We start from the raw sequence: 18,907 nt of genomic DNA, 5'->3' as shown, positions 1-18,907 counted from the left end.
CCAGTATGTATTGTTGCCAGACAGATTCACAGAGGAACCTAGAAGGGTTCATCCTGTAGACCCCATGTCTGGATCCTCTAGAGATACGAATTATTATCTCTTTTTTGGAAATCTTTTTCTGTTTGATAAAATGTAAATGATGAGATACTTCTCTTGATCTTAAATCCACCACAGTTTGCTAAACCATATGCCCTTTTTCCCCAGTCTTGAGAAAAAACTGACGTACGTCCCTGGGGGAGGCATAGAGAGTGATGGTTCCATTTACATACATTATTCAGTGCTCACCACAGTAAGCTCAGCTCCCGTCATCTCCTAGGGATCTAGTATAAAGAGAAGAGGGAAAGGAATGGGAACCCGTGTGATAAGAACCCCCGGCACCTTCTGTGTGTGCCATACAGCACTGTTAGCCGTAGCCCTCGGCCCTCGTGCCTGCTCCTCTCCCGACTGGAAGCTTGTACCTTTTGACCATCTCCCTGCCCTTCCACATCTGGTAGCCGCAGGTCCGGTCTCTTTTTCTAGGAGTTTGGTGTGGGCTTTTTAGGGTTTTTTTTCTTTTAGATTCCACACATACGTGAGATCGTACATCTGGTCTTGCCTTAGATCAGAGTTGTTCTTGAGAGTTAGGCTGTCGCCTGCCTCTGTCATGTCGGCCATCTCCCCTTTCTCCAGGACCAGAAGTCAACAGTGATCTCTTTAAAGAAGCTGATTGTGAGAGAGGTAGCGCACGAGGAGAAAGGTCTGTTCCTGATCAGCATGGGCATGAGGGACCCCGAGATGGTGGAAGTGCACGCCGGCTCCAAAGAGGAGCGGAACAGCTGGATTCAGATCATCCAGGACACGATCAACACCCTGTAAGCAAAACGCCGGGGCGCCCGGCCCCCTCTGACCTCATCCCCCCCAGGGAGCGACTGGGGTCACTGACCTCGTGCGGGTCTTTGATCCGTTTTGTGCTGTGTTGGTGTCAGGAACAGAGATGAAGACGAGGGAATTCCTAGCGAGAGCGAGGAAGAAAAGCGGGCGCTGGACAGCAGAGCGCGGGAATTAAAAGGTGAGGCTATTGGCAGCGTCTGGGGCCGTGCGCGTGCCGTGTGTGCAGGTGCGGAGGCTGCCGTCCCAGCATGCACTTCAAAACAGGAAGTGAATGGCTTTTGACAGAGGAGCAGCCAGATTGGAGCCGACCAGCGTGCCGGTACAATGGCCGTCAGAAGGGTCCGACACCAGGTCAGGGGGACATCCTCTTTTCTCACTGGCCGTGTTCTTGGAACCCAGTTGGCCTTCTTTGTACTTTGTCGCAGAAGAATTTGCCAAAATTCACGGTCGCGTCTAAGATTAAAACAGAGAGAGAGGTACTCGAGGAAAGGAGTTTTCCAGTTACTCTGTTTTTATCAGTTACTCCTGCCACTGGGCTGTGTGTTCACAATGAGTTATGAGGTGGTTTTGGGAGACGTGTGCTCACTGATGATGTTCGACCTCTACTTACTGCTGTTTCGTGTAGTCTTGTCGACATCCCTATATGCTCATCCCCATTGTGCAGATGAGAAAGCTGAGGCCCATGAAGGCCAAGCAGTCCAGGGTCACATATGTGCTGCATGGCCGAGAAGTCTCCCCTACCTGTCAACAGCAGAGGCTCCCCTCTCTCTGCCAGTGCTTACTGAGTGTTGTGCTTTGGGTAGAAATAAGGCCGACTCAGGTAAATGTAAGCACCCGAGGAGTCCAGCTAGTCCTTTAAGCTGGACAAAGCGATAACATTGTGTTTTGAGGAGGGGGGAAAATGGCAGATTTAGGCTGAAGCCAGAGTTGCACCTGATTTATCAGCCCATGATGAGCACGGCGGGGATGAAAACTTCCTTCTCTAGATGTGTTTGAAGCACTCAGCCAGGTATACTGTTAGGTGCTAGGGAGTGGGATGTGCAAAGGTTCCTGGAGCAGCCCCTGCTGTCAGGAAACCCACGTTAGCAGGGAAGACGGGCACAAATGATGGACTGGACCGCAGGCACATACAGATGCGGGACCTAATCCTGCCTGTGGGGACTCACAGAGCAGCTTGACACATGAGCTGACTCTCAAAGCAGTTCCTGCACCAGACGACAGGCACGGTTAGGTGAAGAGGAAAGAGGACTGAGGGTTGGTGAGGAGTGGCAGGTTGGTGTGCCTGGGGGTCGGGGCCAAGAGATGGGGATGAAGCTGGAAAGGTGCCAAGGCTTGAACGGCAACAAGGAAATGATTTGTGTAGCAAAATTTCAACCTGAATTGTCTTCTTTGGCATTGAAGCCAGTGGGAGATCTGCTGGAGGGAGTGGGGGAGCCCCCAGGAGTGGAAGGCCCGTCGAGGAGACTCCTGCGGAGAAGGGTGCGTGTGGACGGCAGGGTACAGCCAGGAGACAAAAGCCCTCCCAGGTCTCTGACGGCCAAGCTGAAGCCTGGAGGGAGGAGGAGGGACGGCAAGAATGGAGAAAAGAGCTTTCGGACAAGGACTAGGCATCTACGTGAGGAGAGCCACAGGCCAGTGGGACTCAGTGGTCTGGTGCTCAGCAGTGGGCAGGATTTGGGGTGTTTTGTGTGAGTTACCAGCACGTGGGAGATCATTGAAGCTATGGCAGTGAAGATCCCCAGAAGGAGGTGTGTGAGGTGTAGGATGGAGCCCAGACGGAGCCCGATCTTCCGCTGCCGGTGGCAGGAGGAGAACCAGTGAGGTCCTCAAAGTGAGGGAGGGAGACCGCTCAACGGGGGAAACGTGAAACCAGGCCTCGTTGGGTCAGTAATGGTAGCCTTGGAAAGAGCAGATGCAGACGGGAGTGGGTTGGGAAATACACAGGAGGCAGGAGTGTTTCCAACAAAGTTCATGCTTGTTATGTCAGAAGATCTGATCTTGCCTGGAAAGACCCAGGATAGAAATTGCCTTCATGAAGGAAAGGGGGCGTTGGGGGTGGACCTGTGTTCTCTGTTGTCCCAGTGATGACCACGAGGTGGCGCCCATGTCTTGGTCGTCTCTTCCTAAACCCCAGTCAAGTGACCAGACCTTTTCTCCATTGTCCCCTGCAGAACAACTTCAGCAGAAGGACCAGCAGATCCTTCTCTTACTGGAAGAGAAGGAGATGATCTTTCGGGACATGACTGAGTGCAGCACTCCCTTGCCTGAGGAGTGCTCCCCGACTCACAGCTCTAGAGTCCTCTTCCGCTCCAACACAGAAGAGGCACTCAGAGGAGGACCTTTAATGAAAAGTGCAATAAATGAGGGTAATCACCCCTCCTGATCCCTTCCCAAAGTGGTTAATGCTCTGACATTATCTGCCAGCTTTTACTGTTTGATTGTAAAATAAAGCACAAATACAGAAAGCAACCCAAAACAAATAATTTTGTTTAGTAAATTACTATCAGAAGAACATCCTTGTAACGGCTACCCAGGCCCGTGGCCCATGGTTTTCTGGCCACAGGCGTATTCATAGACACGATAGTCTTGCGTGTGGTTTTTGTTAGGCTTTTCCAGAGTCCTGTTTTCCCATCCTCCCTCCATCCCTTTCTTTCTTTCCCTCCCTCACACTTTTCCTTGGAAGAACCTGAGCTCTTTGACTTGTAGCATCTCTCACGGTCTGGCTGTTACTCAGGCAGGGCGTCTGCTCCTCTGTCCTAGTTGGTTCACACCCACGGCTACATTCAGGGGCTTAGTTCCTCGGCCGTGATCCCTTCGGTGAGCCACGTTCTCCTAGTGCTGTGCTCTTGTATCAGAGGCAAGAATAGCTCCTCGTCTCCTTCTCTGTAACACAGAGGAAAAGGAAGATAAAAGGATAAATACTTGATTTTTTCCCCCTTTATCTACTAATTTTCAGGATAGTGAGTTGATCTGTGGTCACCCTCTAAAGGTGACCACAACTTTTTAGATCTTACTGTAGACTCGTGAATTTAAACCTGTTTGATGGGGTTCAAGTCGGTATAACACTTATCCTTATGACAAGTTCCAAGTGTCCTCTGTCTGCCAACCAGCACCTCTTGGTTTGGCTTCGGAGTCGTTTTGCCACAGCCCCAGTACTTTCTGAGAGCTGCCTGGCTGTTTGGCATACTAAGATGTTGTAGGCTCATCTTGTTTTCTGCCCAGGCCTAGAGTCATGTCTCTAAGAAGCTCATGTTTCTGGTAGCAAGAAATGATAGCTTAAGACCACAGTCTGGGCAGTAGGGACGGTCATCGCTGCTGAGGTTCTTTGTCATGTGGCTTGTCATCCTGGATGCCTGAATCTCCTCCTTCAGTAGGTGTCTCCGGAAAGGCTCGCGAGGACAGTACCCTGTGTGCTTCCACACTGTTGATAATTTGTGCCAGTGAGAGCTTGAAAGTCTGCTCCTCTGCTGGGATAGAAAGTCCTGGGTTCCTGTCTTCTCCCCTCGGGTATCTCAGTTGTTCTTAAATATTGTTACTCCTTTTTTTCTGACTTAGCGCATTGCCACCGGAGTGTGATCAGAATTCGATTCTTCCCATAGAAGTCATGTGCCATCTGCCAAGTGCCCAAAGAACTACCTATTCGAAATCCAAGTAATGTTACTAGCACAGGCCTTAGTGTTGGGGTTTTTCTGGGTTGATGTCCCCAGGTTCTCAGTGTTCTAATTTCGTGTGGCCTCAGAGTTTGCAGATTTCAGGAAAGTATTCTTAAAGGATAGTTTGTAGCATCTTCCCTATGCCCGTGCTTTGATTTTCTCCTTCAAGAACGTGCGTCACCCACATGCTGGGCCGTCTCCGCCTGTCCTCGGTACTTGTCACTTTCTCTTCACGCTTTTTCTCTCCCATCTTTTTAAAGTTCCAGTATCCTGCCCCCTTCTGGTAAGTTGTTTTCTGTTGGGTCTGTTTGCTCCTATCTTGTACTTCCTGTTTCTAAAATGATTGTTTCTCTTTGTTCCCACTTGTTTGAGTCTGTGTCTCCCGATTCCTGCCTGGGTTCCTCCCTGCCTGTGTCCTCTCCTCACTGTAAGTAGCTTGTCCACTTTATGAACGTGGCTTTCTGATGTGCCGTTACCACCCGCAGGGAAGTTAACGCCCCGCGTTCCTTCTCTAGCTCTCTCTCCTTAGCTTTGTGTGAGATTTGACTTTGAGGTTTCCCGGTTGCGCATTTTTACGTGAAATAAGTTTCTTAATTTTTTACGTTCAGATACCTGTTCTCATTTCGTGGGACTCTTTGTTTCCGTGTGGTGTTTTTTTTAAAAATATGATGGCTTATCTTACAAGATTCCCTGCCTCTGTTTCCCTCCTCCCCCTACTCCTCTGTTGCTCCCCTCCTGCTCAAATTTTATTCCACCAGAAGCACTTTCTCCTTTCCGTGGGACACTGGCTCTAGAAAAGAGGCCTCGCTGGTCACAGAGTCGAGAATCTGGATACATCTCTGTTCTGGTCCCTTGAGTTCACTGTGGCAGCAGGCACAACCCTGCCAGTTTTAGCTGCTCTCAAATTGGCCCATCTTACTTCCCAGGGAATTCTTTTTGGTTAATTTGGCACAGACTCTAGAAGGCCACGCTCCTTCCAGTAAATTACTCTGTCTTCCCTGTGCCCTTTCAAGTTTCTTAGGCCTCATATAAATAAGGCTAAAGGTTTAATCTCAGAATTCCCAATAGAATCCAGCTAAGACACGCATTCTGAACAAAGGGGGTCACCTAGTCACTCTCTGGAATTTTCTGATCGTGCTCTCCCTGTACATCTTGTGTATTACCTGGAGATGTTCTTTTTTTCATTGGAAGGTGAAATGTCGCTTTTGCATGTTTCCTTTTTTCCAGTGGAGATCCTTCAGGGTTTGGTGAGTGGAAGCCTGGGAGGCACACTGGGGCAGGCTGTCAGTAGCCCCGTTGAGCAAGAAGGTACGGTTGGCCCTGTTTCCTTGCCCCGGAGAGCAGAGACCTTTGGAGGATTCGACAGCCATCAGATGAATGCTTCTAAAGGTAAATGATTTAGGGGCCTTTGGCTGGCTCGGTCGGGAGAGCATGTGACTCTTTCGGGATCATGAGTTCAAGCCCCACATTGGGCCTAGAGCTTACTTTAAGAAAAAAAAGGGGGGGAATAAAGGTAAATGCTCTAGAACTTGTACGTCTGTAGGCGATCCTTGACTATCACATAAAACCAAAAATGATGTATGTTCTGGTAGCTTCAGCTCCTTGGTCCCTTTCAGCCAATAGATGTTCTAGTGAAATCCCATCGAGCAGCTAGCTGCCAAAGCACAGTTTCTTTCAGTGTCAGGCTTATTTTGAGTAATGAGAAATAATTTCCTGGGATCTCAGCTAAGGTGTGGCCAAAGGACCAATAATACTTGTTTTTCTTTTCTGCTTCTAATTCTTCTGCCTCAGTAAAGTTATTAATAATCACTTAGTTGCCACCATTTGGCATTAATAAGATGCTGAAATAGTATATCTCTAAGCTATGTATATTGTGTTCTTTTCTTTCCTAATCTGTTTCACAACTTAAAAAAAAAAAAAAACGTGTTTGCTTTAGGAGGCGAGAAGGAGGAGGGAGAGGATGGCCAAGATCTTAGAAGAACAGAGTCGGACAGTGGTCTGAAAAAGGTATTTTTCTGAAATCCGCCATCTAAGACCTCCTTAGCACCTGTCCTAATTCATAATCTTGGCAGCTAGTCCGTGTTGATCTTGTCTTGGATGCTGACTTGCTGTTACTTCTACTGTAAGAGGAAAGCACGTTTTTCAAGAGACCATACAGTTCAGAGTCCCCTGTTACTGGCCGTCCGGCCTTTCTGGCTCAGAACCGTATTTATGCTCCTGGCCCCCACGCCTCTGGCCCGGCGCTCAGAGGTTTGCGTAAGTGCCACACACCAGCGTGAGCTCTTTACGGGGCCCCAAATCTGCCTTGCCCTGCAGTGAGAGGCTGTGGGGCAAAAGAATGAAAAAGGGAAGCCAGAGCAGAATTGAGACACACATTGAGTATTATTTTTGCCTCAGGATCTTTTTTTTTTTTTTCTTTTTTTGGTGTAATGCGTGTGTTTTGTTTTATAGGGTGGAAATGCTAACCTGGTATTTATGCTTAAAAGAAACAGTGAGGTAAGGGCATCGCAAGCTCCGTGTAAGAATAGGGTTTTGTTACAATTGCTAGGCTGGGAATGCTCGCTTCTGATGTGCCGTGGTGAACAAGCTGACTCGGGGCTACGATCTGTGCACTTAACCAGCGCGGCCGCCACCTCCCTCCCTCTCCTCCGCCTTTCCTGGGCCCCAGGGCACCATCCTGGAATTTCACCAGACTGTTGCCTCCCAGCACGGCCTCTGTCTGTGTCTCTGTCCTTGAGAAGCCAGCCTCTTGCTTTCTGTGAACATGGGCTGTGAGGCCTCCTTTCCTGTCACACAGGCCTGGCACCAAAAGCCACAAGTGTGGAACATGGCGGGTCAACTTGCGGGTAGTTGTGGGCACTGATTTCCCGTCCTGCGAAGACTCGGGTTGACTTTCCTTCTTTGAGTTTTACTCTTCACTGGCTGTGCATCCCTCTGAAAGCAGCTGTGGCTTGCCTCTCGTTGGAGGGCAGCCTCTGACATGAGTCTTCCTCACCTTCCTCAGCTGAGTTCCGCTGACCTGGCCGCAGAATTGCACCTGTTCCACTCCTGTCCCCTCCTCTCCTTGCTCCTCAGCAAATGCTGTTCCCCGCTGGCCACCCGTGCGTGGCTCTGAGTGTGTGCTGCGTGTGTAAGCAGACCGGAGGAGCGTCTGTGACAGTGGCTTTGTGGGCTGTCCCTCTCGGGAGGCTCTTCGTGTTTCTTCTTGCTTTTAACGTAGGATCTTTAGTCCCTGAGGAGCTTTTTCTAAAATTTTAAATTAAAGGACTCTTTCCCCTTTTTTCCCCCAGAACACAGAAGGATGTTTTCAGTGTGTTGGCATGGAAGTCTAAACACTGCAGTATCTGAAGGAACTCCCCTCAGAGCGTTCTTCTTAAATGAAATAAGCTTCCTCTCACGCAGACTGTCGCTCTCTGTCATCTGCTGCTTGAGCAAAATTAGCTCTTTTTTATTCGGTGACGTCTTCCCTGTACTTCATGACAAGGGTCAGGGAAGGAAGGCATTCCAGTATGGATTACACCCTGCAGATGCCCCAGCCAGAGTCTGCTGTCTTTGGTGACCTCCGTTTATTAAGAATAAAGTGAGGGGCACCTGTGTGGCTCAGTCAGTTGAGCGTTTGACTCTTGATTTCAGCTCAGGTCATGATCTCCTGCTTTGTGGGATCGAGCCCCATGTTGGGCTTCTGTGCTGACAGTGCGGAGCCTGTTTGAGATTCTCTCTGCCCCTCCCACGTGCACACACACGCTCCCTCTCTCTCTCAAACAAACAAATATTTTTTTTAAAAAAAGAATAAACTAAAAAGAGGTGTAAAAAGTGTTTTTAGAAGAACTAAGCCTGATAATTAAGGATTTTTGGATTTTGCTCTTTGTACAGTTGATCCTTGAACAACGTGGGTTTGCACTGCATGGGTCCACTTAACGTGATGTTTTGGGGTTTTTTTCAATAAATACAGTGCCATACTGTAAATGTGTTTTCCTTATGATGTTTGTAGTAACACTCTTTTCTCTGGCTAACTTTACTGTAAGAATACAGTATATAACATACAGAATATGTGTTAATTGACTGTCATGTTATGGGTAAGACTTCAGGTCAACAGTAGACTGTTAGTAACGGTAACTACTGAACTACTAGTTAAGTTTTGGGGGCATCAAAAGTTATATATACACATGGATTTTCTACTGTTCGAGGGAATCAGCATCCCAACCCCTGCATTGTTCAAGGGTCAACTGTATTATAAAAGGAATACGTGGTGATAGTAGAAAGCTTGAAAAATGTCCAGTAATGGAAAAAAGGAAAAAAAATAAGAATCCCACCACTGAGAAGTAACTACTGTTAAATGGTTTATATTTGTAGCCTATTCTTCTACATAACGTGTACTTTTGTGTGGGTGTGAATATATAAAAATTGTTTTGTATAATTGGTATTAGTAACCCCCCCAGGAGCTTCATGCCCTTTTTTCCTCTTAACCCACTTTAGAAGGGTTTCCCCAGAGCACATTTGTACAGACACGCTCTTTAACAGCTGCTTGTTGTTAATTGTGTACCGTAGTTTAGTTAGTTCTTCTCTACTTTTTTGTTTTGCAAACAATGCAGCAAGAACAGCCCTGTGCACACAGTGACTGTTCCTCCACATACTGCCCTGCGCTCTGGAAAGAAGTGTGTGTGGCATGCTCCCCTCCCTCCACACAGGCTTGGTCTCACCAGCACCGGGAGGGGTTAGTTGTTAACTAAGGTTTTGTTGGCTTCATAAGTTTGAGTGGGATTCTTTATTTTTCATCTATTCGATTTCAGGTGAATCATTTTTAATTGGTTATATAATTGGCCGTTTGTATTTCTTTTGTATATTGCTGGTTTATGTTCCTTGCCTGTATTCTTATGAGGGTATTCATTTCTCATTGATCCATGAGAGCTTTTTCTTTTTTTTTTTTTTTTTAGTTTATCTATTTTGAGAGTGTGTGAGCAGGGGAGGGGCAGAGAGAGAGAGGGAGACAGATCCCGAGCAGGCTCCACACTGTCAGCCTGACTCAGAGCCACAAACCTTGAGATCATGAAACCAAGAGCCGGACACTTAACTGAGTCATGCAGGTGCCCAAGAACCTTTTTCAATTCAAGGATTTTTTTTTTCATTTGACTTTTCTGTTCTGTATGTTCCTACCTTTTTCTTTTCCATTTCACATGGTGACCGTTAAAAGTTCATCTATGGTTTCTTGTTTTGCTTCTTCAAAAAACCTTCTCTGTTTCATGGTCAGAAGACATTCTTCTATTTTCTTACAACTCCTTATGGTTCTTTTTTTACACTTAACATTTTCATCTGTTTGAATATTTTTTGTGTGAGCCAAGATCCCACTCAGTTTTTCCCCAAGACTTCTTAGCCACTTTTCTCAGAACAATTTGTTGAATATTCTTTCCTTTCCCATTGATTTAGAAACTCTACTTATATACTAAGTTCTCATGATTTGCTCTGCACTTTCTGTTTTGTTACCCTGTACGTGTGTCATTTTTGTACCAATTTAGACAGGTGGCGTTTTATAATGCATTTAACGTGCGCTGATGTTCTTCCTGCCTACGGTTGTTTGTTTGCTGGTTCTCGTTCTGTATCTCTTAGGCACTTGTAGCTGCTTATTCTTTCCAGGGCTTTCTGTCTGGAAACCTCCCGTTCAGACACAAGCACCTTGCCGTGTGTTGGGGGGTTATGTTGCCAGACGTCACGTGGTGCGCTGGGTTCTGAGACTCGGTCCCAAGGTGACGTGGCCATTGCTTCCTTTTCCAGCAGGTTGTCCAGAGTGTCGTTCACCTCCACGAACTCCTCAGCACGCTGCAGGTACGGGCCTTTCTCTTTTATCCCTTCACTTGTTCTGACACGAACCGTAAGGGTGTTGTTGGTGTGGTGTTTGGAGGTTGCTAGTGGGTAAGTGGGGCCCTCTGTCAAGACAAGACTGGCTCTCATGATGAGAAAGGTTTCAAAAGGCAGTGGCTGGAGTGTCCTCCACCTTCTAAGATAGAATTGATGATGGCAGACTGGAGGTGCTGTTAGCAGCCTTACTGCAAAGCACGTGGGGCACTGTCATGGTTCGGGGGTCTTCTGTCCAGAAAAGCTTTAGTATGATTGTAAGTTTCCATGTTCCATATCTCCGTGTGGTGTGTGGATAGGGCAGCCCTGCCCAAGTGAGGACCCCTTAGCACTTGCTGGGTATCATCTGTAAATTTTGTTCCCTTCCTTTTCTTTGAAGCTGTAACAGACCCAATTGCTACTTGTCCCGCCTCCAAAACACAAGGCCCCACCCCAGGCCGTGTCAACAGCCAGCGACCCAGTTCCGCGAGGCTGGGTCTCCGCGCTGCTGACATTCCTGTGTGACAAGTGCCCAGGGTGGTGGTGGAGGGCTGTCGACCCCACTGGGCGAGAACGAGGGGGCGTTGGCGTCCGGCCGCACCTCGCTCCTCCGTGTCCCCGCAGGGCGTGGTGCTGCAGCAGGACAGCTACATCGAGGACCAGAAGCTGCTGCTGGCCGAGCGCGCGCTCAGCCGCGGCTCGTCGCGCCCCAGCTCCCTGGTGGAGCAGGAGAAGCAGCGCAGCCTGGAGAAGCAGCGCCAGGACCTGGCCAACCTGCAGAGGCAGCAGGCGCAGCACCTGGACGAGAAGCGGCGGCGCGAGCGCGAGTGGGAGGCCCGCGAGCGGGCGCTGCAGGAGCGCGAGGCGCGGCTGGCGCAGCGCGAGCAGGACGTGCGGCAGGGCCGCCAGGACCTCGACCGTGACCGCGACGAGCTGCAGTTCAAGAAGGGCGCCTACCAGTGCGACCTGGAGAGGCTGCGCGCCGCCCAGAAGCAGCTGGAGAGGGAGCAGGAGCAGCTGCGCCGGGACGCCGAGCGCCTTAGCCAGAGGCAGGCGGAGCACGACGCCTGTCAGGTGGGGGCGCTGCGGCGTCGGGGAAGGGCCCGGTCCCTCCTGTCCTGAGTGCAGGGTGGGGGCGCCGTGGGGTCCGGGAAGGGCCCTTTCTGGAGCGCGGGCGGGAGCTGAGCCCGGTGGGCGGGAGCTGAGCCCCGCTGGCAGGTGCGGGGGTGGCGGTCCCTCCTGCAGAGGGGCACACCGACCCGAGCGGGTATCAGGGCCTTCAGTGGCTGTTCTGGAACACGGACCCGCCTGTCTGTCAACACTCCTATTGCCATGCGTTTGATGGATGGATCTGGGACCGCCACAGGAAATTCGGGTGGCGTCTTCCAGAGGGCAGTTCAGCGTCCCACAGAGGCACTCAGATGTATGGTGGGGGCACCGGTGGCTCCGTGCTGCTCTTCAGGGCGAGGATGGATTCCACCCCCATCCCAGTAAATCAGGGCTCCTAGCACAGGGGCGCACAGACCAGACCGCCTTTCTCTCTGCGTCTTTGGTTTGACCTCTGAGCCCCCACCTGCCTGGCACCTGCCACGCCCCCTGACCCCTCAGCCCCAAGGTAATTCTCCACAGCCCTGTGTCCGTCTTCAGGGAAGCAGCTGTCCCCTTTCTTCAGGGAATGGGAGTTCCTTTCTGAGCTGCCTCCTCCCAAGACACTATGAATTCTTCCCGGTGCGGACATTAAGTACATGCACTAAAAATAATGGTATCAAGGGTGGTACCTTTAACACTGACCCAGGTACTATATCGGGGGGCGGGCGCTAGGAAGGAAGCCCTGAATCCTTTTACAGCGAGTGCCGGGGGTCCGAGGAAGTGGGTGCACAGCGGGCTGACCCCCACAGTTGATCTCCGCCAGCACTTAGTGAGCGGGCCCCGGGTTAACACCTCCCATCTTGAACATGTGCAGGTGTCTCACCCTCACACCAAGCTGCTGAGGATCCCATCCTTCTTCCCGAATCCTGAGGAGTCCCCCTTGCCGTCTGTACCTGCGATAGCCAAATCAGGGTCACTAGACTCAGAACTCTCGGTGTCCCCAAAAAGGAACAGCATCTCTCGGACACACAAAGATAAGGGGCCTTTTCACATACTGAGCTCCACCAGCCAGACAAACAAAGTAGCAGAGGGTCCGAGCCCGGCCCCCGTGCCCGCCTCTGCCTCCACCCGCCTGTTCGGGTTAGCCAAGCCAAAGGAGAAGAAGGAGAAGAAAAAGAAGAATAAAGGAAGCCGCTCTCAGTCTGGTGGTGAGTCGCATGCACCAGCTCTCCCTGCGCCCATGGTGTCCCCGGATCCTGCAGGGCGGGTGGATTTTGGTAGCGTGGGAAGGGTTTAAAAGGTGCCGTTCAGGTGTGTAAAAGCTGAACTGCCACCTCCCAAGCCCACCTGCTCTATCTGCGCAGGATGCTGGGGCACGAACTCTCGGGCATCTAGGAACCCACTGTGTGCACGCGTGTGCAAAGGAGAGAGCATGGGTGTCGTTTGGGGGGCATCTGTTCCCCAGCTGAGGGACTGAAACTCACTTATGTGAAGATGAAAGTCTTCCCTGCTTCTCTCGGTCTAAGTCTAGTCATCAATACAATAACTAGCACTTGGTGAGCTTTTCCCGAGATCTGATTTAATCCTCCAAGTGGCTGTGTGTGTGAAGTAGGTGATGCCAGGCGGAGAGAAACTAGGGGACGGAAGCTCGGAGAGACCACTGATGTCCCTGCCAGCTCGGAGCTTGGGATTAAATCCCCCTAAATGAGGCTCCCTGTTTGCACATCCCTTTCCCCTAAATCCCCCTCTGTTCCTTCTCGTTAGGATCACTCCCTCCCACCGATGTGGGAGGTCAGAGAAAAGTTTCTGTCTCCAGGCCTGTTTGTGAACAGATCTGACGCTTTGTCAGGTTAAAGGGAGCAGTAGGCGGTGAAGGGTGTCAGAGGACTTCATGCCCGGAACTGGTCAAGGAGACCCTGCGAGTGGGGTCAGGCGCCCACCAGGCCATCATCTGGGTGGAAACTTGGGTTGGGGAAGAAGAAAAGGGAGTGTAATGAAAAGGCCAAGTTTTTCTGAAGTTTCACCTTGTGTCCCCTTCCCAGATGGCCCTGCATCAGAAGTGCCCACGGAGGGTGAAGAGATCTTCTGCTGACCCTGCCCTCTGTCCCGGCCCATGGCTGCCAGCTCCCCACTGTCCTGCCGTTCCTGGGTGTGCTCTCCTACCGTGGACGCCCATGCCAGGAGACCAGGGCCCTGGACCAGGAACAGATGGTCTCGAATGTCAGGGTGGGGGGGGGAGGCCCGGGGCTGGTGGCATTGGTGGCGGCCAATGGCTCCACTGAGGATGTTTCAGTGGTCTGGGCACTGGTTTGGGGCACATCAGGAACTCCTAAAGGCTGAAAGAGGTTTCTAAATAAGGCCTGAAGTTATCCCTGCCTTTTATTTGGGGGACACATCAGTCCGACAAGCAGATAGTGGGACTTTGTCCGTGTGCGTACCGGTACCCATCTGCATGGACACGTAGGGTCTGCCGGAAGCGGGCACCCTCCGTGGCAGGCGCCGGCTCGGCTCGGCATAGAAAGTGCTGCCCAGCCTGCTCAGGTAGCATGTGGGCGCTTGGGGCTCCCCCGGTCCTCTGCGGCGGTTTTCCCAGAACCTTACCCCGTGCACACCTCACCCCTTTTTGCATGTATTTCTCATTTCATTTTGGAAGGGAGGGCGAACGTTTGTGAAAACCAGTGAGAGAAGGTGTGATGTGTTTAAAGAGCATATATATGTACATGATCTGCAGCATCCTGATTTGGGGATTTCAGCTATTTAAAAAAAAAAAAATCTAATTTCAACATCCAATCCAAAGAAATCCTATTCTGGCTTCCTGTTTTTCCTGCATTGTGACACTTTTTGGTTGTCACTGACCCACAGCCTCCTGGCAACCTCCCAAGGGAAAAGCTACAGCTCCGGCAATGAGGTTGTCCCCACCCCTGTTACCAGGACAACCGGCTGAGTAGGTTCAGGTGAAGGAGTTCAGCCCGTGTGCAGCAATTTCCACAGTGTAGACCGAGGGAAGCCCAGGTGTGGCTCAGAAGCGTTTTCATTCTGTCTTGGGGGCCTCGGCAGAATTTGATCTCTTAAAACCTTTTTCCAGTCTGAAGGTCTGTTGGTTGTTGTAGGTCACCCCTTGGAGGTGCCACAAATGCTGCCTGGTCTTTGTCTTTTCCCCACCGTGGGTGATCCATGTCTGCTCGAGGCTCGTCACCAGCTGGTTAGAGCAGGACAGTTCGTGGAGTCCCCTCTGAGGCCCGTGTGCCTGCTGGATTCACTGCTTCCCTGCAGGGGGACAGCCTAGAAAAGTCTGTGCTTTCAGTGCGCCCTTTGATTCCTGCTTAGTGCCCCTCAGGAGCATGGGTCTTGGGACATACTTGTTGGAAAAGCAAAATCTGTAACTTGGTGCTTGTTGATGAATTGCAAGCTGGCCTTGCAGATGGAGATATTTATCTTTCAGTTTATTTGAAAGAGGTCTGCTTTAAAATTTTTAGCTTAGATTTGTTTATTTATTTGTGTGTGTGTGTGTGTGTGTGTGTGTGTGTTAAGGGTAAACATACCAGCCCAACGGTTTCAGCTCTCCGATCCACGAGGAACTTGATGAGCCAGCAGTGCGGCTCACTCCTCAGTGTCTGTCCAAGTGCCTTGAGGGCCCAAAAGAAAATTAAGGGTTGGGGCAGGGGTCCGTGTCCTTCCCTCCTCCTACCCCACCTCCCTTCTTTGATCTAGGGTTGTCTTCCTTGCTTGAGAGTCGAGAAACGCCACCTGTGGGTTACATTTGCCTCTTTCTGTCCTGGAGATCTAGCCTTCAGAAACAGACTCTCAGAACCAAACCAACTAATCTTTTGAACTACGATGTACCCCCCCCCCCCCCACCCCTGCCCAAGACCCTAAGGTAGAGGATTTCCTTGCACCAGCCCATACAGCTATGAGCTACAGCCCTGCCTGCCACGGTTCTCCTCCGGTCCACATGGAGCCCGGCTGGCTGTCCTCGTCCCCAACTCAGGTTCCCCTCTGGGGCTCCACGTTCCCCACCCTCCCAGAAGCACTCTGCTGGGGGGAATGGCCCCGGCAGATGAAGCCTGCGTTCCTGCTCTGTGTCCACAAAGGCCAGGCCTCCCCATGTACTCCCCACAGAGTCGCCATGGACACTGGGCTTCTGTCCATTGCTGCCCAGCTCGATGGCGATTTGAAGGTGCCTTTTACTCCCAATCTGCTCGAAGGTTTAAGTTGTTTTGGTTGTTTTGGCTGGTGTTTTTTCCAGACAGATTTCACCTGCCCCCACACCCCAGGAACTCCACTCGGTTGCGTTGTGGTTGGACCAGTGTGGAATCAGAATTGGAAAGTAGCTTCCTGCGTCCACCTGGCCTGCCCTCTCGCACAATGTGGTCTGCAGCACAGAGAGAACTGCTTCCTAAGACCTGTGCTCTGACGTGCCTTTCTCCTCTTTCCCCCGTGAAACTGAACTCCGGGGGACGTTGTTGTGCTTGCAGAACTGCCTGGATTGCTGCTGCTTGTGCTTGCGACCTGGAGAGCCGCTCTGGGGCCCGAGTCGTGAGCCCTCGTTTCCTGTGAGAAGGGGTTGTCTGCCAGGGTGGCTCCGACCCGGTGTTCCATTGTGTCCCCCTGGTAGGGTACCACACTTGTCCACCAGGCTCAAGAAAGCAGATGCCTGACGTTGCGTTTAAGTTTGGGGGGACAGATAGAGACAACCATCCAGAGTCCCCAGATTTCCAGAGTCTAGTGAATTTCCTGGAAGGAGGCTGCATCCTTCTCAAAACTTCTATCATCTCAGAAGCTGTCATCCCAGGTGGGTGACATGTGCACTTTAACCGCTCTCATCTGTCGGCTTCATTTTTGAGACAATCGGCTATGTTCGTGGAGGCGGGGTAAAAACCTGCAGTTTGCCATAATTCAGCCTTTGCCAACATTCCACTCTCTACCCCCACGAGAGCTGTCTGTGGGGCAGAAGTCAAGTTTGGGGGGTTGTTTTGTTTTTTGAAAAGGTACGAATCCTACCTTTTTCCCTCTTACGTCTCAGGGTAGCACCACTGAAAGTTGTCCCTTCAAGAATGTTCTCCCTCGTTATCTTGCCTAACCCCTGGTATCAGCACAAAATTTTAAGACCCATGGGGTTTGTTTTACCCTTATGGGGGCAGGTGTTGGTGTGTGGGGGGTTGATAAAGCAGGTTTTGCCTTAAGTGAAGGGTGGAAAATCATACCTTAGAAGCCAGGACTCGGTCCAGGAATTGACGTTCACAGAAGTACTTGGTATTTCATCCCTTGGTCTCTAAAGTTGCTTTTCCGAAGCCCGTTCTTGCTTCCCGAGGACTTTGGTATTTGCACGGGGCTGCCATCCACCCCAGTGTTGATGGGTGCACGGTTGTGCCCAGAGGGCAGCCAGGCCCCGCGCAGGGCTTGGAGAGCCTGTTCTAGTGAGTGGGCTTCAGTGACCGTAGACAGGGTGGTTTGGAGGGGACCCCAGACGGTGCTGGCCTCCCGCCAGTGCTCGGACGCCCTTGGGATTTGGAAGCCCAGAAACATCCCTCAGCTTAGATGGTGGCAGTGGTTGAGAGAGACGTGTGGCCTGCCTGCCTTCCGGTTCCCAGCCCAGCGCATCGTTCTCGCTGATCTGCAGACAAAGAGGAGGGTTGCGGTTTGTGTCTTGATTTTTCTTCCAGTGTAGCCTAACATTCCTAGTCACCCAGGAGCTTTGGAATCTACCACCTGCTGGCCAGGTTTTAGAAAGTATTTTCATGCTGCCATAAAAGGAAAAAAAAAAAAATAGGAAGGGGGGAAAAAAAAGGCTTTTCTTTCGTTGTATCATCTAATTTAATTTGTGCAAAGATTGACAGGCCTTGAATTACTTCTCCATCTCGCTAAGGTTCAAAGCCGGGCAAACCCAACTGGCTAAAGTCCTCCGGCCACAGACCCTGACAACCTGCTCCACACACCCAGCCAAGCCCGGCCTGTGCTGGGGGTGCCTCGCTGCTGTCCAGCAGAGGGCGCTGCCCCCCAACCCGGCCTCTTCCCCTCCCAGAGACTCCCCCAGCCTGAGCTCTCCTGTCTCTTGCAGCCACCTGACAGGGAGCCGCCCGGTCAGCTCGCCCGTGGTCACGGTTTAGCCTGTGGTTTTCTGTGTCCTTACCTGCCGGGGGCGCGGGGGGACGCCCAGATATGCAGGAGGCCGACCCCCGTACACCTTATACCTCTGCTTCTGTTGTTTTCAGATGCTATATGAACATTTCTATGCTAGATTCTTTGAAATACAAAGGGGTTAAAACCCAGATGCTGTATATTAATTTGTAATTATGTATAAAGTAAAACAGTTTTAAACTGTAAAAATTTTTTTTCAGTGTGTTTTCTGGGATTTTGCCACAGCATACTGGCTTTGTATTTTATTTATCTTCCTTTCTAGTTATTGGCTTCAGACTCTACTTGTAAAGTCCCCTCCACCCTTTCAAAAAAATAAATGTCCCTTAAGTCTCAATTGTTGCTGTATTGTATTTCTCTGTGGGCTTCCTGGAGGGAGTGCCAAGATACTCTGGGCTCCTGGTAAAGGGGTACCCCCCCACCCTACAGAGAGCCTTCTCCCCAGGGTGCCTGGATGGCTACTTTGGTTAAGTGTCCAAGTAACGCTCAATTATGGCTCAGGTCATGATCTTACGGTTCATGAGTTTGAGCCCCATGTTGGGCTCTGTGCTGATGGTGCAGAGCCGCCTTAGAATTCTCTCTGCCCCTCCCCTGCTCATACTTCTTCTCTCAAAAAAAAACCTTCTCCCCAAAGGGAATTTGTGTTTGTAACATACCTCTAGGAACAGAAGTTGGGAAGATTCCATAAGTGCTCAGTGGTTCCTCGGAGACATTTTCCTGGGGCCCAGAGGCAAAACCCCGGGGGGTAACTGACCAGCCCTGAAGTCATGGGGTTTGTGCCTGGAGTCAAAATTATTTCCAGTTAAATCAGTGCAGCAAAATTGCCCTTTGCTATAGATTTTACTCTGTAAAAAGTATTAGTTTGCCTGCCTTTGACAACTTTCTCCACCCCGTACCAGCCCCCAGGACGACTGGCAAGGACAGCAGCAGGACAGACTCCATGAAATGTAGGAAAGAAGCCATATCAAAAACCGTAGGGAAGGGAGAGACACTGCCCGGAGCTACATAGACCACAGACATCCACGGGAGGGAGGGAAACAGACTGTCGCACCAGGGAGCCCACATGGGGAGGACGAGTCCCCATAACGTTTTGCTTTGAAAACCAGAAGGGCCTGAGCCCCCTCCCTTAAAGAGACAGCACAACAAATAGCCCACGGAGATACAGTGTAGAGGGAGCAGTTTGAAACCGCCTGAGACAAACGGGAGAGGGAGAGTTATTATCTGAGTGTCTGCAGGAGGGGCAGAGATCACGGGGAGACTCATCCAGGAAGTCTCATCCACAAAGGAGCTGGCAGGTGCCATTTCCCTCCCCTGCCCCCAGCATCAACACA

General features: G+C 50.8%; 1 protein-coding gene and 1 long non-coding RNA gene across 14 annotated transcripts in view; one reads left to right on the top strand and one right to left on the bottom strand.

Moving 5' to 3' along the window:
* AKAP13 (A-kinase anchoring protein 13) overlaps positions 1-17,913 on the top strand; it is a 334,406-nt gene extending 316,493 nt beyond the window's left edge. For 12 of the 13 annotated variants that reach the window (XM_045058848.1, XM_045058850.1, XM_045058847.1 and 9 more), the window contains 10 exons: positions 670-851; positions 966-1,048; positions 3,042-3,236; positions 5,751-5,912; positions 6,460-6,530; positions 6,975-7,019; positions 10,293-10,343; positions 10,977-11,426; positions 12,316-12,649; positions 13,484-17,913. In XM_045058848.1, the coding sequence (XP_044914783.1) occupies positions 670-851; positions 966-1,048; positions 3,042-3,236; positions 5,751-5,912; positions 6,460-6,530; positions 6,975-7,019; positions 10,293-10,343; positions 10,977-11,426; positions 12,316-12,649; positions 13,484-13,533 (1,623 nt within the window). In that variant the 3' untranslated portion in view covers positions 13,534-17,913. The remainder of the gene's footprint in view (positions 1-669; positions 852-965; positions 1,049-3,041; positions 3,237-5,750; positions 5,913-6,459; positions 6,531-6,974; positions 7,020-10,292; positions 10,344-10,976; positions 11,427-12,315; positions 12,650-13,483) is intronic. The other variant, XM_045058845.1, reaches the window with a different exon arrangement.
* The window catches only part of LOC123385810, a 24,710-nt gene continuing 23,620 nt past the window's right edge, over positions 17,818-18,907 (bottom strand). The window contains exon 2 of the long non-coding RNA XR_006598863.1: positions 17,818-18,356. This is a non-coding gene — a long non-coding RNA (uncharacterized LOC123385810). The remainder of the gene's footprint in view (positions 18,357-18,907) is intronic.

Source organism: Felis catus, chromosome B3 (genome assembly GCF_018350175.1).
Source record: "Felis catus isolate Fca126 chromosome B3, F.catus_Fca126_mat1.0, whole genome shotgun sequence".
NCBI classification, from domain to species: Eukaryota; Metazoa; Chordata; class Mammalia; order Carnivora; family Felidae; genus Felis; species Felis catus.
Note: the sequence above shows the minus strand (reverse complement) of the source record. Positions and strands in the feature narration are given on the sequence as shown.